The following is a 19,848-nucleotide window of genomic DNA, read 5'->3' as shown; positions in this document are numbered from 1 at the left end:
CTGTTTCAAGGCGACACAATCTATTAGAATAAACCGTTTTAGATCAAAGTAAATTAGTGTCCTTATGCAATGTTAGTATATGAACTGACTTAACGTACGTTATTGATTTATAATATAGCATTCTGAAATGTTTGCATGCATATATTTTTATTCTTTTGTAGTTTGCAATATTTATAAATCAAGACAAATACAAAATTCAGCGGGAATAAATCATAGTTGAAGATACATAACGTTGCTGCAACAATATTTTCTGAAATAGCCAAACCACAACGTTTTGTGCTTATTTGCGTAATTTAATAACGGAATAATATTTAAATTATAACTCGATATTTATTATGAAAAATATGATAAAACACTTAAGGACGTAAACGAGAGCCGATGTTTTAAGATTTAATGGTGTTTTTTATTTTTTTATTACGACAAAACACTTTATTGTTTCTTTTACAAAATTTCTTACAAGCAGCAGCAAATAGTAAATAGCATTACACAATATACAATCTTATATTTTCAATTCCTTTGCTGTTGCCGCTCCCCACTTCCACTCATTCATGTTCCCTATGACTACTTCATTCTCTATCGTTTCTCAGTATAATGATGGGGATTCTGTACGCATAGTTTCTAAACAAATACATGTTGCACAACCGACAACTGTAGAATATATTGGTGACGAGAATTCCATATTAATGCAAATTTAGTTGTGTACTGTAATTTAAATGTTGTCCAACTGCCTTTTACAACTTTACACGATAGTTTCATCGGAAAGTCAAAATATGCAGAAAAAACGTGCTATAGTGCCTAATATACTACATTTTACATTATTAAGATTTAAGGGTGTTGGTAAGCTAAAGCCGATCCGATTTATAATAGGCCTATGAACCATTACGGCTGTCCGATCTCAATATATTGTGAATAATTGATAACTGTACACAAGTGTAAATGCATTACACTGTGGATTATGGTAACGTGTTGCTATCGAAACACAATGCCTTATTCTATTCTGGAACTTACGTTGTACAAAACCACTATAATTTTTAGGTACAGATGTTTCAACATTAAATGGCATGATACAGTGGATTGAAATCTTTTCAGAAACATTAACGCACAATATATTGCATCCAGTTTTTGGTAACAACTGCTATAAGCAATGTAGACTAGATAATTAATGTTGGCCTGTCTTATTGAAAAGGAATGCGTTATGGCATTCGGATAATTTTACCAAAAACGAAATATAATGCTTAATGGGGATGACGTAGTCTTGATTAATGTGTTCATATTTCAGTGGTATCTGCAATGGAATTACTAAACTACGGGAATATATCTTGGGAATGATTGAAAATCAAGAAAAGTCGGCAGGCAAACACACGTGGATAACAGTGTCCGTCGTAAAGCAATATACAAATAGATTAAAATAGCTATTTTACACCAAAAACAAATTAATAATCTCTATTTAACATATACAGGAATTCACACGATTGACATTGCTGACACTAAGTCAAATAATTGCTAACATAATTATACATTAAGTTAGGCTCAAGGAATTTTGAATATTATTGTATTTCAGAATAGAGAGATTTTATAATAAATATGAATAAATGATAATTGTTACTTTTACTTTAACAAATTCAAATAAATTCATTGTTTAATATTCTAGCATTATTCTCAGTATTCAGTCACGTGGTAGAATATATATTTTCTGACGCTGATGGCGCAATTTCAATACATATCAACTCAGTTTAAATATATGCGTATATATAAAAAAATACAAAATAAATATGTAGAAATGGTCAGAGACATCTGTATCGAATACAAGTGTCTACATCAGACTGGGAAGTTCAAATTAGGTATTGGTCACGTGATGTTTTCACGAATTGCACTTCAGAAACATTCTGCCCTTAGAAAAAAAAAATGATTACTTTTCATCCCAATTATCTATCTGATAATAATCTAGACGAGTAACTTAAAATAGGACATATTTATATCATAATTATTATATAATAACACTTCAGGGGAATTTCTTTATTACTTATTACTTATTGAGTTGATTATAAACCAACCCTTACTCACCCTGTCCATTAGACGTGAGAAATATGTACAATACTTAAATTTAAATAAGGACGGATTAGCTACATAAGTAAGTAGGCCTAATACGGAAATAAAACCATAATGTATTATTTTATAATATTCCTCACTTTCATAACAGGATCCCGTTTGCTTCTCGCATAAACTATTGTTACAGTTTTATGTTACAGTGGCACCTTTTAGATTGGAAATGAAGTAGTGACGTATGTATTTGTTTCTATCACGTAAAACAAACCATAAAATTTACTAAGCGGACACATTTCACAGGTAATCTAACCTGTAAAATTTAATACACGGGGTTAATACTACTATGAACAAGGGGTTTCATTCAGTACTATTCCATGTTGCGCAACAGCCACTTGGTACTGAACCGTCGGCATGCGCCAAGAGCAAAGCACATATTATGCGTTTTTGGAAAGCAATTTTCATATAGAACGGTCACTGCCACAACTATAGATAGCCCTACTATTTATTTCTCATAATCAATAAACGATAAGTATGGCGCAATATGAGGGAGTTTTACTACAAGTGATGGACTTAAAAGCTCTTACAACTGATAGCCTGTTCACCCAACATGGCGTCATTATCTCGTGTCACCACAACTAGTTAGGTGTTTAAGTTGTTTCTAGGCGACGCAGAAGTCTATATATTAATCGCACTTGGTCGGGATAACGTAATTTCCTCTTTTGGTTACCGTTGAACCTCTATGATATATACTACTTATTTACTAGATCGTCGATTTTTTGAGCGCGACTTTCTACTTGAATTTGATCCGCCACCAGAGGGTGTCGTCGTGCTTACTGGATCTAGGCACACTCCGCAGCAATCCCCACTTCCCTTCTTTTTCTTCTTTTTGCAGCCAATCAGAGGATCGCATTCGATTTTACGGCACTGCGGCTGACCATTCTGAAGAAAAAACAAATTAACTTTGATTTCGAGATACAAAGTACACTGTCTTGTGGTCGTATTAGCGTAGCCTACATACTCAAAAATCATCCACGTTTTATAAGAGCAGTCTAGCTACAGAAACGATTATTTAGGTGTTACCAAAAATTAGGATTGTCTCTAGCATTCTAAAAGCAAAAGACATTACAAGTAACTAATAGTAGATGGTATAATATCACAGTATGGCTAAACAATGTAGTATTTGGAGGAAAGTTTACCTTGCAGCGACAGGTTACACACGGCATGACACCAATTGGGTAAACAAGAGGGTTCCACTCGTCCCCGTGTCTATAAAGCATTTCTCCGAAAGAACATCCTTTATTTTGAACCAAGAAATAACGATGTAATTAATAAAATGTTCGGATAATGTGGCATTATTTCAGAGAAATTTAATTGTACAGTTTTGTTACCATATTTATAGAGGGAGACCCTTTCTAGCTAGAAGGTCGGCTGATATTCAGGGGCCCTCTTAAATAAATGAAAACAAAAACATGATGCTGTGTCATCGAAGTCCCATTACGAGGCTTAGAGAGTGGAGACGTGTTTTAGTCGTACTGTGGCAGGATTTCATCCCAGGACCATGTGATTGGAAGGCAATAAATTTAACTACCAAGCTACATCTCCACTCAGTTCAACGTCATATGTTATTTAGAAGGTGTAGAAAAACATACTCTCAAAAGTGTACTATTGTTTTAAGGAAATTCAACAGTTCAATCATTTTTGTGGACAAAATGGTATAGCTTTTTCTCTATTCCAATATTTCTAGTTATAAACCAGTGTATATATTACTAACTTATTTGTATTTGTGGAAACACACAGTACCCAGATACTGAATAACGGCAAAAAGAATTAATAGGCCTATAACATTATTCAATTTTGATTTTACCTCGTACAACTTCGTCAGCAAGTATAAGAGCCGATGTAGTAGCCTTCGGTTCGGGAGTAGTGGGTGGACATACCTGGCAACAATCTTCTGGGTCGAGTCTAATTGGACGTTCACAGTCGAGAGGCGGACACTTCATTCTCGTACAATTTACAGATAAATCTGACTGCAAATTAATACGAAAAGAAGAAAAAATGTAATAAAATAATCTTATATATATATATATATATATATATATATATATATATATATTTATTTATACTACCCTTACATAAATATATGTTATTTATTATTATTATTATTAACAACAACAGCAATGGCGAAATTATAATCTGTGATCTTACCTCACATGTGCATATGGCACAAAGCACGTATCCAAATGGCGGCACGTAAGGATGCCATGAACTACCAACAGAATGGTGTTTTTTGTCGCCTTCAAAGTAACAAGCTGTTAATAGAAAGAGATAAATATTTAATTTGTAAATCAAACAATGAATTGCGACATATTTTATAGAAATCAAAGATTGCCACCTAAAATTGGATTTTAATATACAGTAATAACATATAATTCGTTATATTTGTGAAAAAAACGGGCGCGTTCATCTCATGCATTATTCATTAGTAAGAAAGTTGAAACATCAGTTGGCGAAGTTGGATGCACAGCACTCATGCGCAGGCCGTTAATTTTAATTAATAATACAGTAATAATTATGAAGAATATTCAGGTCAAAGAGCATGCTTACAATTTTCCGCTGTGTTATCAGAAATTATACCAGGCGATTGAGTTGAAGAATCTGAAAAGTAAATTTCAAGGAAAAGATTTGTGTTAAAAGAATCATGCACATAACAAGCAATGTAGGAGACATCCCACCATGCACAAGTAAAAAAATGTTATAATCTTGGTTGCATTACAGCAGTATTTCTGACTATCCTGAAAAGTTGTATGTATGTATGTGTATGTATATGCATATGTGTGTTTATGTATGAATGTGAATACATAGCCTACAACAAGAATATGTTTTGTATCAAATGTATACTGAAAGAAAAGAGAGAATAAAGATGGGCTGCTCCCACGAAAGAGAAAAAAAAATCCTGAAAAGTTAAAGTAATAGGGCCCAACATTGACACAAATGTTTTGAGCACAAAACACGCTGAAATCATGAAAACAATGGCATTATATAGTCTATGATTGATTGATTGATTGATTGATTGATTGATTGATTGATTCATTCATTCATTGATTCATTCATTCATTCGTTCATTCATTCATTCATTCATTCATTCAATCAATCATTCATCCATTCATTCATTTAGTTAGGCCTACTCATTCATTTATTTATATGATCGTTAATTTATTCAGCCATCCATCCATCTATCTATCCATTCATTTATCCATTTATTCATTCATTCATACATCCATTCATGCAATCAATTAATTCATCCATCTATTTATTAATTTATCAATACAATTATTAATTAATAATAATATAAATAAGAAGTAATACCTAGTTCTGGTGGTGGACATACAGGGCAGCATTCATCGACTCGTGTTTCTGGCGATTCACATGATAAAACTGGACATACAACACGATCGCAGATCACTGTTTTCTTCTAAATTATTTAAAAAAAGCCATGGAATAATATTTATAAATAAATGACATACATTACTGGAAAATTTATTCAAGACGACAAATCGGTGAAAAAACAAATGTATCGTTGCCCTTACCCGACATGTGCAGGTGCTGCAAGTGCGATCATAATCAGGTGACCAAAATGAACCATCAGCCCGCCATTTATCCTCAAACTGACACGATTTTGGATCCGTCTCAGGACTAACACCAATAACACCCTCTGTTAGATCAATCGTATTGCTAGGGTTTCCACTGCAACTGTTGGGTAGCAAAATCTGAAATACAAAACAGTTTCCATAATAGCAATTGACGTTAACGAGTTGGCTTATACGAAACTGCGATAACATGAATATGGTATCATCGAAAAAGCATTCTCCCGTCCTGGCCTGCTTTAGCTTGGAACGTCTGTTTAATGCTCAAAAGTTTTTATAAGTGAATCAAATGTCATAAAAAAAATCGTCTTGTCCACTGCACAAACGTCATGTTTCATTATGTAAAACCAACTGTTTATCATTTGTGTGTAATGTATTGAGACAGCTGTGATAATTACAACTGACGAATGAATGTTAGAGCCCATTGGCCCAATGACGCACACTCGCGTCAACCATCACTACGCAAACGCGTTAAGTAGCTCCATCATTTAAATTCGACCCATATCCTAGATGTACGAATATGCAAGAACGCGTTTAGGCGAGTTTAACACTCGTTAGTGCATTTTGTAACTATCAATGATGTATGAATATTTTTGTAGTCTATTACCTGTCCTCTTATTTCGCCGTTCTGGTGCTGTTTGGTTGTTATCAATAGGTATGCTGTCCCTTCGTTCATTTTAATCAGGAAGTCTTCGCTAACATCATCAGCTGTCCCGACAGCCTGTAACCAAGCGAGAAAAAAACTTTCAGAAATTCCTATGGGGATTGCTTCTAACAATACATCAAGTGAATTCTACATAAACAGGGGCGAAAACAACTCGCAAAATATTTTTAACCGCATCTTATAAAGAGTTTTTGTAAGAATCAGTAAAATTTTGCCCTGGCCCAGTGTTCTTATTCTTTTAGCAATTTCAGGATTAAAATGTTCTTATTTTTTACTTTTTTTTTACATACTTTTCAAACATAAAAATTATTAATGTACAGCAGTATATTACTGTACTGTATAAAGAGGGTATATTATACAGTCACACCTACTGAAAATGAGGTACATGTTAAGATTTGTTGGTTTTTCTTTAGAAAAAAAATGAAAACCTCTGTTGAAATTTTACATCAGCCTCAATTTGTTCTTAATTTTTGAGCAATTTCAGCCTCAGTTTTCTTATAAAATGTGGTCTTATGAAAAAGTGTACTGGATTCAAAGGTCAAACTTCGGAATAAGAAGATAAGTTTTGAAATATTGTAAATAAAAGATTATGATGGATAAAAACAAATTAGATGATTTGAAAAAAAAATAACCATTGACATTTATTAATTCCTGGTAGAATGTTATGTTTTCTAAAGTATCGATGTTACTTTCAATTTAAGACTTACCACGCCATTTTGAAAAGCGCTCAGGAGTTTATAGACTGGTTCTTCGTTCTCGTCGTACATCACTAATTTTGCATAAGCATGGTTTTTTCCATTGCTGCCGGTGTTCAAACCTATAGTGGTAACTTCATAATGTAGTGCACACTCTCTGTCAAGAGAAAGCCACGCCTGGCCCGCTGCCCCGGTGACTTGTGGTGGGTCCAAATTCTTTCCAGACAACGGAATCGGTAGGCCTAAGAGAACAGTAGATAATAGTGGTATCATGTTAGTTTCGTAGTTACATTTTTTTAAATTTCGTAATTAGGATTGTTTTGGTAATTCACATCAAAATAAACTATCTACTATAATTTTGTTATATAACCTTTAATTTCATATAAGTAAATCATGTAATACAAAAAATCTTCCAGACGGCGCCCCTCGGGGGCAAAAGGAAAGAAAAAACGTCACCCTAACAATTACCAGAATGTCTTGTGATGTGTCCTCGATAGGGTAATGCGGTGATTCGACCTCGTAATTCAGACTTTTCATAGGCTTCAGTTGCAACATTGATGAAAAGATTGTTTTGTAAGAGAAGCTGGAGTTCCTTGACATTTGGCTTAGAATACGTTCCTATAGACTGAAAAGAAAATACATAGGTTTTGATTTGTCTCATTGGAAGTTTTTCACATTTTTAAAATTTAAATGACATTAAATATAGCTTTTAATTAACATTTTAGGGTAATTTTTTTTTCCGATTTTTATCAAATCTTTAAATACTGTACCAAGCCGATGATGATGATAATAGATGCTGCTGCTGATCGTGATGATAATGATAATAATAATGATGATGAAATTTTCCTTAATTAACTGACGAGATACTTACCACACCATTTTCATAATTTCCAAATAGATCAGCGATGACCTTTCGACGGTTTCGTCGAACTTGGCCTTCCAAAGTCAGTCCTATGACGTCCGTTTGTAATCCCGTAACTTGAACCTGTACATAAAATTAAATTTATTATAGTAATTTAGGCTTATCTTATGACAGCAATTGAATAATTATGGTTAGTTATTTAATTAACTTTATTATTGTAACAGGCTTAGATGTTATTCTTATGACAGCAATTAAATAATTATGGTTAGTTATTTAATTAACTTTATTATTGTAACAGGCTTAGATGTTATTCTTATGACAGCAATTAAATAATTATGGCTATTTATTTAATTCTATTCCATTTAAAATAAATATATAAATAAAACATATAAATAAAAGTTTGTACTTGACACTCTGTTCACGATGTGGTGGAAAGTATTCTTACCCGGTAGTTGATGTTGCCTTCGTTGTCAATGTGCAACACAGCTGAACCGCTAGCTCCGGTTACTTTTGGTCGATCAATCGCTTCGCCACCAGAAAGAACAGACTGAAAAGCTGAAAGCAGTAAAACAAAATGTTTCATAATATATCATATAATAAATTCTATAGGCTTATTGCATCTTATTTAGCATTTTGTGTTTTCCTTTTATTTTTGTTTTCTTTTGATATTTTCCCTTCAGTTTTCTTTTTCATAGACAATTGCTAATGCGCATAGAGACTCTGTATTACAGTATGCGCTCTACAAATAGCCACCAACACCAATAGTAAATTAGTTTAGAAAGATAGAACATTTGTATTAAATTATGCGTGTACTTACTGTCGCATGACTGTCGAGGTGTTACTTGGCCACTGAGTTCTGGGAATTCAGCATTCTCATCCCGTATCCTGATGTTCAAATTTCCGCGAGCAAGCCACTTCTGATGCTGATTGGACATGCCATTCCAGACCCCAACTATCTCAACATTCTAATAAAAGATAGAACATTTCACGTTGGCCTACTCGTATCAACATTTTAAAGTGACTTTATCTGGAGCTTGCATCAAAATTAATATCTAGTCAGTATGCTTTGTTCTTTGTCTGTTAAAATTACCTGTATGAACACTATTTCTTTGACTTTATAATGCACTTTTTATTGATATACATTATTAAAACATGCAGTGGTGAGGAGTGTAGGCTAAGGTTGGGTGATTTGAACACTAAGATGCCAATTAATGGTTCACTGCTTAAGAAATTTAGGAAACGAAAAAATATATATGTAGGCCCTAAATAAATAAATAAATAAATACAACTCTGAGTAGCAAAATTGTACTCTCGCCGCTCATTCCCGGTTAGAAAGCTTCTTTACTCGTGATTATTACGGCAATTAGAAATATTCTCACATTAATTTAATGTGCAATAATCCGGTCTTAACATATACAAGACTCATTCCTCTCTGGATGGTTTATGTTTTTCCTAAGACATATAGACCTATATCTTTCGAAATATTGGGGGTTATATTATGTAATTTCGCTTCATGGAGACTAATTTAATATTTAAAAATGAATGTTGTTATTATATTGATTGAATCTTTTATCAATACTATTAATAATAGTATTGATAAAAGATTAAATACTATTAATAATAGTATTGAATCTTTTATCAATACTATTATTAATCCATCAACATCAATCCTCGCTTTATGAAATTCAGCTACACCCCCTCCCCCATAAAAAGCAACATTTTCATTCATGGTAATATCTATTAATTATTTGTATCTGATAATACTTTAAAATGAAACGGATTTTAAGATTACCGGATTCTCAAATATTTAACTCATTCAGCTTGAAAACGTAATTCTGCGTTAAGTTATTTTGCCTTTTTAACATACTGCCAGGATTTGAAATGATAAGTTAATTATAAAAATACATCTAATACCGTCGAATTTATAATTTGAAACGAGTATCCTCGAAACATCGATGGTAGCTACAGTGTAATGGTTGCTAGAAACAACAATTCGTATGAATCCAAAAATCAATTATTTCTAAATCGTGGAAAAATGATTTAAAACAAAAAATCAAATCGCAAACATCGCTGGAAGATTTCCGACCCATGGATTGGAATTTGAAACGCACCCATAAAAAGGTATTAAGTACTTACAAGGATCACATAAACGTCCTTGTTTATTTACATTCTTTGGGATTTTTAGTCTGGTTTTGGATATCATTACAGTCTCGATTGAGTCTTATTGGGCAAAAAATTGACTACCTTCATTGTTTCCTTTTATTTCCTTAATAACTAAATTAGAGTAACATGTCACGTGATACGGTTATCAGGCACGTTTGTATACGTAATGAGAATGTATGAGAATCAGCTTTTCTAGCGCTTATGACTAATTTTAGAAATGTCATAATTTGTAAGACATGAAAGTAGAACGGGTAGATTTATAAAATTGTTATTATCCACTCTAAATATATTATTAAATCCTTAAGGTATATATTCAAATCTTTACAAAAATAAAAGTTACAAGGAATACCAACTTTTGGAGATTTTGCTCAACAGTAGACATTAATTGATGATAATGATAACATTAGAGCAGGTGACGATGATGATGGTTTAACGATAGATTATGGTACCGTGCATTTAAAAGTTTAAGGGGTTTTTGTCTTGTTTTTCGATAAGACATTATCGAAAATAGGTCACTTACGTCCATTCCAACTGTTGTCTTCAGGTCTTTGATTACATCATTGCGCTTGCGTAGTTCGATGATGAGTGTGGTTGTCTTGACATGGCCGGAGTTTTCAAGGAGTCCGTCCATCAAAATAGCGAAGTTGATAGTTCTGCCATCATGTGCTGCGTTCATCATCATAATTCCACCATAACCCATCGGGGATGCCACTGCTATTCCTTTTCGTGTCCGTTTAGTGCTCATGAGTGCACTAAATGTTTCTAGCATTTGCAAAAAAAAACAAAAAAACAAAAACAAAACAAAAACAAAAACGTATGATTATTCAATACTGTAAGTATGAAGTACGGTACTTAAAGTGGCATATTTTTGATAGTCATTATAAAAAAAATAGGTATTGCTGTCAACAAATATTATTTACCATCAGTAAGCGCGCGGTGACTTAAAATTCGCCCTCTAACCAATCCATTTTCGTTTGACTTGGTTACCAAGGTGACGAATAGTGACTTTGTGTGCAGGTATGTTTGGTATATTCCGGTAATTCTTCGCCAAACGCCACAAACCTACAAAGAAACAGATTTAATATTTAATAATTAATATCATTCAATTAATGTTTTATTTATCTTAAATTTTATTTTTGTCAATAATAATCAGGCCTATAAATAAATAAACAAATAAAGTAGAAAATAATAACAATTTTGAATATATAATATTTGCGTTAAATATATCTTTACTGTATTTTGTGCCTTTGCTAAATTACAGTAATATTAATAATTGTATTATCACTTCCATAAAAAGGTGATCTTAACCCACGCCTTTATACACCGAGTGGGAAGGCTTATTATCGTTACAATAAATGTCACAATGGACACATTAAATGTCAGAAACACTCCCGAGGGAGTGGGTAAGAGAGAATGATTCAATAAAAAGGCGTCGGACACTTGCCATAATAAAAATCCAGGGTTCTAACCGAAATGTCATAAAAACCAAGAACAAAAAGAAACATCCGGAGTATTTCTGAAGTTATCATAAAAACCTGTTTTGTAACAAATACATGGTACTGAGATAATGACAACGTGCAACGGAGTAATATTCTTGTTGATAAAGTAAGGCCTAGTTCATGCAGAGAGGATATATAAAAGTGGAAATCAAGTTTGTTTTTTTTTACAAATCTAGTCAAGTGTCCACAATTAAGTCTTGATTTGGAAAGTGTGGTGGCAGGAAAACACAGATGAATGTTACATTAATGTTCCATACATTTGCATGTTTCAATTTTAAACATCTTGTCTGGTAGGTTGTGATACGCGTCCGGTCCACCTATCTTGGCGTCAACTGAGCCATGCTGGGCCTGATGTGGAATCTAAGGAAACTGCCCATACTTTCTTATTCGATAAGAGCATCTTTTCTAATCACTAGCGTACTTATATCAACTACAGACTCCATTTCGATTCCATGGTATTGCACTTGTCACTACAAATTATATTTACATATGTATAGGGCTATAATGTATTTATGCGTAAAAGTTATATATGTATTACGGTACCTAATCTACATTACACAAATGTGCCCATGCACTAATGGGACTACGTGGTTTTCATATTTTTCATGTAAAGTGGTTTAATGTGTATAAACATGTTTTCTAGTTTGCAAATTTAGGTACATTCTTGAAATTAAAATCACAATATACCAGCTTGAATAGGGCGCTTCTAAATGCTAAAGAAAATAACACAGGCATATTAGACCTACACTGTTTTATCGAATCACTGATATATTCCTCCTGTAGGCCTACTCTTTAATATTTGTGTATTGTTAGTATATTTACCTTATTGTCGAGATCGCTTCCATGTAAATCATGCTCGAATACCGTGTCGTTTAGGGCGTTTGTGAAGCGTATTAAAACGGGTCTTTGCATTCTGAAATAAAGATAAATTGATAATCAGGAAAAGAATACACTTTGGTTCATTTTATAAAATGTAAGGAAATGTAAAAGGATGTCATGGCTATGGAGCCCTCATTCAGCAGCTAAATTTAAATTAGTTTTTTTTAAGAAGCATAGTATTGCATCACATTTAGGATGTTTCTATTTTAAGGGGCAGATAATGATTAAAGGCAGAGGTAAAGGTTCTAATCAACGTCACTTTCTCATGAGAAAATCCCTTTAAGGAGTTATAAATATTAATTTACTGTATTTTAGTTTCACCAAGATTAAAATCACGTTGGATATAAATTGCTGGCACATACGAAATATGCAGTAAAATAGGTTTTCCGCATTTAAAGTATAACTGAATGTATTGATTCAAATTGATGAACTTACAATGACGTGTTTTGTGCGTTACAAATCAAGGCTAAAAGCATTGTATTATAATTTGGTTTAGAATTTACAATTTTAAACCATGGAGTGAATTTAAATCAATCTATTTTGTGCATAACGCGCCACTCTGCTGCGGTTAAAGATCACTTCTACCGCATAGAAGAACATAAGGCCGTGTGTCGGATAGTGTTAGTTGAATTACTTTAATACATTACAACGAATAAAACGGAAGCGCAAATTATTTAATTGTAACAAATTGGTGATATAGAAAGCAGAATCTTTGTTTCCTGCACATGACGGCAGTAATCGCAGAAGATATCTGACGTTACATTCGTCATGTCGTTTTACCATAACGAAGGTCGTGAAAAGTTGAAGGATTTAGTCGAAGCAGCACTTGGATTTATGCAGAAAAAGTTTACGAACGCGGTTTAGTAAGGTTGTGTACTAGTGTCATAGTTCGCACGTACTGCAGTGGTGTTTGTGCGAGGTTGGCTACTTCATCACAGCCTATCACAGGGGGTAGAGTTATGGATGTTCATTTTTCATTAAGCATTGAATATCCGGTGACTTACCGTTCGTAGGTGATCGTGAATCTCAAAGTGTCATCCAACAGCATAAATGTTGCCCTGGCTACAGAATTTGTCCTAATAGCTAACGATGTACCCGTTAACAATGCAACAAAATCTTTAGAGATTGAAGTAAAACATAATCAATTAAATTGGATATATAATGTTTCTGTATTTTGACATAAAATAAATTTGAGTTAAACAAAGAGCGGTATTGTTTACAATAGAAGAAAACATGAAAATTCTACGTTCGTATTGGTGGTCGGGTTGGTGATAATGATGATGATGATGATTATGATGATGATAACGATGGAATAATAATGGTAGGGGTTGTAGTGTCTTACTGTATCCTTGATTTGACTCAGTTAAGGCAACATCTTCATCTGATCGTTCATCCAGCTGATGATCTCTCTCCACAGGCTCTCCCTGATTCCGCATTTGTGCTGGAAGAACAAAAAAAAAATTAAACTATTGAATTCAAGATAAACATATCCTCTATAATGAATAAATCGTCTACAAATTATAACAATAATAGGCTTTTAGAACACGAAATATTTTGGCACAGTGAGTGAACACATCTATCACTGTTGTTTAGGCCCTCTCCATCCCAAATTGGAATAGATCCAGAGTCGATAATGTTCTGAATATACAATTTATTTTCTATAATAAAGATTAAGAAGGAATCTTAAATTAATCTTCACATTTCACAAAGAAATCTGTCTTTAGGTCTACGCCAGTATTTAGTTATTAAAGTTACTACAGTAATAATGAACAAGATTAAGCTGGTACCAACGGCTCTGCCCCTGACCCGCACCCCTACAATGGCAATTTTGGATACGGCAATGTGTTTAAACTATATTCGTTACGGAGAGTTAAGTTTAGTTAGATCATGGTCGTATTTATTAGGCAGTGGTAAGCTTCTTCAAGGATGGAATGCTTTTCTATACCAGAGTCAAAAAATTAACTTATTGTTTGTCACAGGCTTATTTCTGTCTCTTATACACATCTAGATGTGTATAAGAGACAGGAAGAACATAAGGCCGTGTGTCGGATAGTGTTAGTTGAATTACTTTAATACATTACCACGTACGTTTCTAAATAAAATTAACAGACAGTTGTTCGACAGAGTTTAATTCAATAAATTGGCAACCGCAAATTTGTCATGCCTTTGGGAAACACAGATGAGGGTTCGCCGTCATTTTGAACGATCTTGACGAAAAAACACCGTAATTCTTGAACGAATATTTGACTTTTGATTTAGGTCAAATCTCACTGTGTTATAGTTGTAGCAGTCTTCACAGTTGTTGGCCTAATCAGGCAGGCTTGGTCCGTCAGGTCAGACAGATGGAAATTTCATTGATTTTATCATCCAAATTATTAGAATAATTAAGGGGCGCCCTCTAGAGAAAATTAACTCGTTCCTGGTCTTTTTCTTGGACCATGAAAGCGGATGTAAAATGAACAAATTTGACCATGTCAATTGCACATAGTATTTATAATAATGACCTATAGTATAATTCAGTTAAAGCATTAGTGGTACATAATTTGTTTTCTTTAGTTACGTGGCAGTAATAAGTCTATTTTGTGGAAATCATTAATTCCATATGGTGCCATATTTTTCAAAAATCTAATTTATATTTCCTGTCAATATTATATATTCTATGCTGCTGGTGATTGATATATCAACCGGTGATGTTCAAACGTACATTAAAAGCACGTGTTTGTGTGCACATACTCTATGTTGTCAAGTGTATGACAATTGTATAATGTGATTTTTTTTTTCTTTTTTATGCGTTTTAATCTTGTTTGTTTGATCATGGTTTGATCGACGACGGCAACGTTAATGATCAGACTTATACGAACTGAGAAAATGACTTATTCCTTCGGGGGCTAGGCCAGGAGGACAAGGCCACTTGGAGGCTCTGAGATGAGTAGTTTAAGCTAAGGGATTATCTCTACATATTTCAACCTGAGTTTCCCAAAGAAATATCTGTGTAAAACCTAACATTAATAATAAAACCTAAGTATGAAGCAGGTCGTGTCTTTAATCCTTTGTTCATGTGAACTGCATTGCATGTGACGCTCGTACACGGTGGCATCATGAAAATGTCCTGGACACACCCAAACAAGTTTAGTCCGTCAATTCTGGCGTTCTGTCAAATGTATGCCACTGTCGGGTGAATATAGTAGAAGCTTAGCTTTTGCAAATTATTCATATACACCGCTAATTATTCAGAAAGTGGAAAGTTCCTGATATTTCCTTCAAAAACGATGAATTCGGAAATAAGTGTCAACTTTAAAAAACCATTTAATTGTTATACAGTATTTGTTATTATCATGAAGCTAATGTATATAGCCTATCACTCACTATTGTTGTAGTAAAAAAAATATTAGCGCTCATATTGGAAGTATTTTTTTTTTATTACAGCATACAGATTACAACTATAACCAAGGGGACAGGGTAGTTTTTCTAGAGGGCAGCAAACAAATTGGTCATAAACTTTCAAACAGGTGTCGCGCTATGTATGTTTTTCCGTAGTGTTTTTCTTTCCGACCAGTTCACGTAATGTCAAATAGAGAAGGCCTATTGGAGGGCGGCTGCAAAACAGTGGTCAGGGTTAAGATTAGGGCAGACAAAATATATTAATAACTCGAGGGTATTTAAGAGATACGTTTTGCTGTAAATTGCGTCGCTGCGCGTATATTCAACATTAACTCTCTGTCTTAAAGATATAATATTCAAAAATAATGAAAGATACGCCGAAGGTAATTGCTAATAAAATTACTTTCAATCGACAACCGGCGTCTGTAGTAACATACCAGCTAATTAAAATTAAACGCTGCAGGAATGCAATACCCTTAATAAAAAAAATTTAAAACAAGTATTCCTAAGCTTGATTGAAATCGCTACTCTTTTGCTAGTGTTTTCACAACAATCGCTGCGTACCGGTAGCTGTCCCGACAAAATCGTGAAGGCTCTCCGATTCACCGATTAATCAGCTTCACCGAAAACCTTCGGTGATTTGATGTAGATTTTATTTTATTAAAGAACAAGTTTTATAATCCTGCTTATAATACATTAACACAGTGCTGATACTAGTATCGCAGTTAATGATTACAATATTGGCAATGATACTGCATAAACATGATAACCTTGTAAATATAACTTACAGTTTGCAACAAGCATCATTCTGTAATGTTTTGGCGTCATTATTCATTATTTAATAATCTATGATAATTTCATCATCATATGATACTACTTATTAAAAGTTCCAGAGAGATATTTTTTTTTAACAATTAAGCCAATAACTGGGATTTTACATGTTTAAAAAGCTAAGAATTTTAGAAGGGGTTAAATTACCGCGTTTACATTCGTTTCTACTCCTGGTTTTCTTAAATCGCTACACTGTCGCTACAATGTTTTCACTGCAGTCGTTGTACTGCGTTGCAGTCCCCGACGCGATCGGGAAGGCTCCCCAAATCGACCGACCAATCAAAGAAAGCTGTCGGCGAAGGCGTGTAGCGATTGTATAGAAACCAAGCTTTAACATATGCCTTTACGTTAATCAACACGACTGCGTTTACCTCAACCAAACCTGCTGCGTATATGAATATGTTACAATAACAATATTTTCCTATATTATAATGTTAGGCATATTTAGGTCTATATTGTGTTGTATTGGTGATTACGGATTACTTAAAAAGCAGTTAAATCATCTGGATAGCCAGTTCTATTTTTAAATTGATCTTAAATATTTAAGTATTAACAATAAGAGCAGTTTCAAAAAGAAGGTAGATTAAAGCCACCCCTGGAATAAAATCTTTCTTCAAACAACCCCGTACTTGGTAGTTGTAATATTACTGGGCAAAAAAAAAGTTCCATAAATCTTGTTCTATGTACATTGTTTTCTAGGTTGAATACCCTTATTCAAATATCATACTCGTAAATAATCATTCTAATATTCGTCGCGTGATTGAAAGCAAAATAAATTAAGAGTTAATTTCGAACTTTTTTTTCTACAGAAATGATTTACGACTGGAATTGCATTTTAAAAATATTTCATTCGTAGGAGAATAACGATTTGATATGAGCATGTATAGCCTAAACGGAACAAATGACTGTCTACCTGTCCACGCACCGTTCCACTAAAGCTAGGTTTCCATAGAATCGCTCACCCTATCGGCGACAGTCGCCGACAGCAATCGGGAAGGTTGAACCTGGTTCAACTTTGCAGATTGCGTTGCAGACGAATCGGGGTGCCTTACCGATTGCGTCAGGGTAGCTAGCAATGCATCCTGATTCGTCTGCAACGCAATCGGCAAAGCTGAAATAGGTTCAACCTTCCCGACAACTGTTAGCGACTGTCGCCGATAGGGTGAGCGATTCTATGGAAGCCGCGAGCTTAAGACCCGCGCCTTGTCCTAAAAGACGGCAGCGGAAAAACGCACGGAAACGTGCGTGTTGGTGGGACATGCTCCTTTTTGTTCTAATTGGCTAGTTGCTAAGCTACTGGTAGTCAATACATTTAAGATAACTGATGACTAAATATTGCTTTAGTTTTTGTGATGCGAATGTACAGTCTCTAGCTCCATGTATGATTGCAAAGTCATTGCACTGCATTTTTCTGGTTCGGACTCCCAAGTTACGACAACAGTTACGTGTCGAACGCGATCTCTGACATCGGACACGCCCCTAACACCAAGTCTATCCCTACCACGAATCATACGTACGTATCTCATTATGAAATTATAGAAACGGATGGGAATCACATTCAGAGACATGCTAAATTGTTCTTTAGAGAGAATCATTAATAAATTTACAATTGATAAGATTATGGAATATAATAACATGACTGAAACCAGTGACACTAACATTCCACAAGGGATAATATGAAACATGCTAATTTAATTTTCATTCATAACAAGCTCGAGAAAAAAAAACCATTTATTACAGCACGCATTATTGCCTGGATCGTTGAACATAATTTCCATATCAAATCACCACATTAATCTTCCAAAAGTGATTAATTGTCTACTGATCTTGCGTCGAAGGTGCAGTTTGTTAACTGAATGTCTCTTCATATAAATATTTAAAACAATCATTTATCTATTCGCATTAATATTTTATGTCAATGATGATCTGATTTTCGGGTGTGTATGTTTAAGCTTCACATTCAATTTTATACTTCAAAATAATATATCCGACTACGTATGAAAAGTGTGACGTCACATAGTCTGACTGGTTCCAATAAAAGTCGCTAATAAACTCTCATTATGCGATTTTGGCAGGGAAACTATGAAGTCGTGGATTTTATATTTGACAGGACTTCAAGCATGGCCTAATGGCCAAAGAAAAAAAAAATCATAATTTTCATGTTGAGGAATTTGTACATCAATACAGGTCATTGTAAGCATAATTATATCACGTCGTCGTCATCATCATCATCATCATCATCATCATCATCACCAGCATCATCATCATCAGCAGCAGCATCACGGTTATTATCGTAATATTTTTGACATGTTAAATGCAAATACTGAACGTTATTTCATTTTTAAATTAGAGACTTAAGTGAATCCTATAGCGTTTCTCTTTTTAATTTAATTTCAAAACTGCTCTCAGTATACGAGATAATATCTTTCATCTTGTTCGAGTAAGGAGGATTTTATTGCGTCGGGTTATATTGTGCTGTCAAAAGGCCAGCGCCAAGCACGTTCTTCCTCGCGGCGCTCAGCTAAAATTTTTCCTGACTTCCAAAAGACCTTCACTGCAGCGCCCAATTGGTGCTGTCCTACGCCACTGGCATCCCTTCTATCTCCTACATTTATCAAGGATGCCGTATTCCTCTTCTCGAACGAAATTATAATCGGAAGGAGTAAAGGAATGATCTTCCTGCAACATTTCATAAGCCGATCGTCCTTGACTACGGATATCTAATTATGGTATTATCAACTTGATCGTCATGTCATGCATAATATACAGACTGTAAGCTCAATTCTGAAAACCATTTAAATCAATGATCAGCTCAAGTTTGCCTAATAAAATTTAAAATTCTCCAATAATTTTTTTAAGAGGAAAAATATTGAAATTATTATTAGCATAGCACAAACCTCTTCCACAGCATCTGCATTAGTTAATAAAACATCGGTTCGCATATTCGCGTACTTATGATTATCCTTCTACCAAGAGGTCGAACCACTCTCACTCACGCATACACACACACAGGAAGTTATATTAATTAATAGAGACAGATTCTGCATAGTTAATGTCATAATATTTAAGGTTATTGAAGTATTATATCAATATGTAAAACAATAAACATCGGTTCGCACATTCGCGTACTTATGATTATCCTTCTACCAAGAGGTCGAACCACTCTCACTCACGCATACACACA

The 19,848-nt window shown here is 34.1% G+C and overlaps 1 protein-coding gene across 1 annotated transcript in view; it reads right to left on the bottom strand.

Annotated features, from left to right (window-relative positions):
- Positions 1-381: 381 nt before the first annotated feature.
- LOC117100001 (chordin-like) overlaps positions 382-19,848 on the bottom strand; it is a 53,828-nt gene continuing 34,361 nt past the window's right edge. The window contains exons 4-21 of the mRNA XM_033239530.1: positions 13,795-13,893; positions 13,457-13,568; positions 12,396-12,486; positions 10,995-11,136; positions 10,595-10,836; positions 8,729-8,876; positions 8,357-8,466; positions 7,921-8,034; positions 7,518-7,674; positions 7,062-7,291; positions 6,298-6,411; positions 5,634-5,813; positions 5,413-5,518; positions 4,651-4,701; positions 4,252-4,355; positions 3,911-4,073; positions 3,243-3,340; positions 382-2,985 (exon numbers count right to left, since the gene is read on the bottom strand). Of these exons, the coding sequence (XP_033095421.1) occupies positions 2,800-2,985; positions 3,243-3,340; positions 3,911-4,073; positions 4,252-4,355; positions 4,651-4,701; positions 5,413-5,518; positions 5,634-5,813; positions 6,298-6,411; positions 7,062-7,291; positions 7,518-7,674; positions 7,921-8,034; positions 8,357-8,466; positions 8,729-8,876; positions 10,595-10,836; positions 10,995-11,136; positions 12,396-12,486; positions 13,457-13,568; positions 13,795-13,893 (2,447 nt within the window). The 3' untranslated portion in view covers positions 382-2,799. The remainder of the gene's footprint in view (positions 2,986-3,242; positions 3,341-3,910; positions 4,074-4,251; positions 4,356-4,650; positions 4,702-5,412; positions 5,519-5,633; positions 5,814-6,297; positions 6,412-7,061; positions 7,292-7,517; positions 7,675-7,920; positions 8,035-8,356; positions 8,467-8,728; positions 8,877-10,594; positions 10,837-10,994; positions 11,137-12,395; positions 12,487-13,456; positions 13,569-13,794; positions 13,894-19,848) is intronic.

Source organism: Anneissia japonica, unplaced genomic scaffold, assembly GCF_011630105.1.
Source record: "Anneissia japonica isolate Jap-2015-1 unplaced genomic scaffold, ASM1163010v1 scaffold256_len832006_cov191, whole genome shotgun sequence".
Classification (NCBI taxonomy): Eukaryota; Metazoa; Echinodermata; class Crinoidea; order Comatulida; family Comatulidae; genus Anneissia; species Anneissia japonica.
The sequence above is the reverse complement of the archived record's forward strand: the minus strand, read 5'-3'. Positions and strand labels throughout refer to the sequence as shown.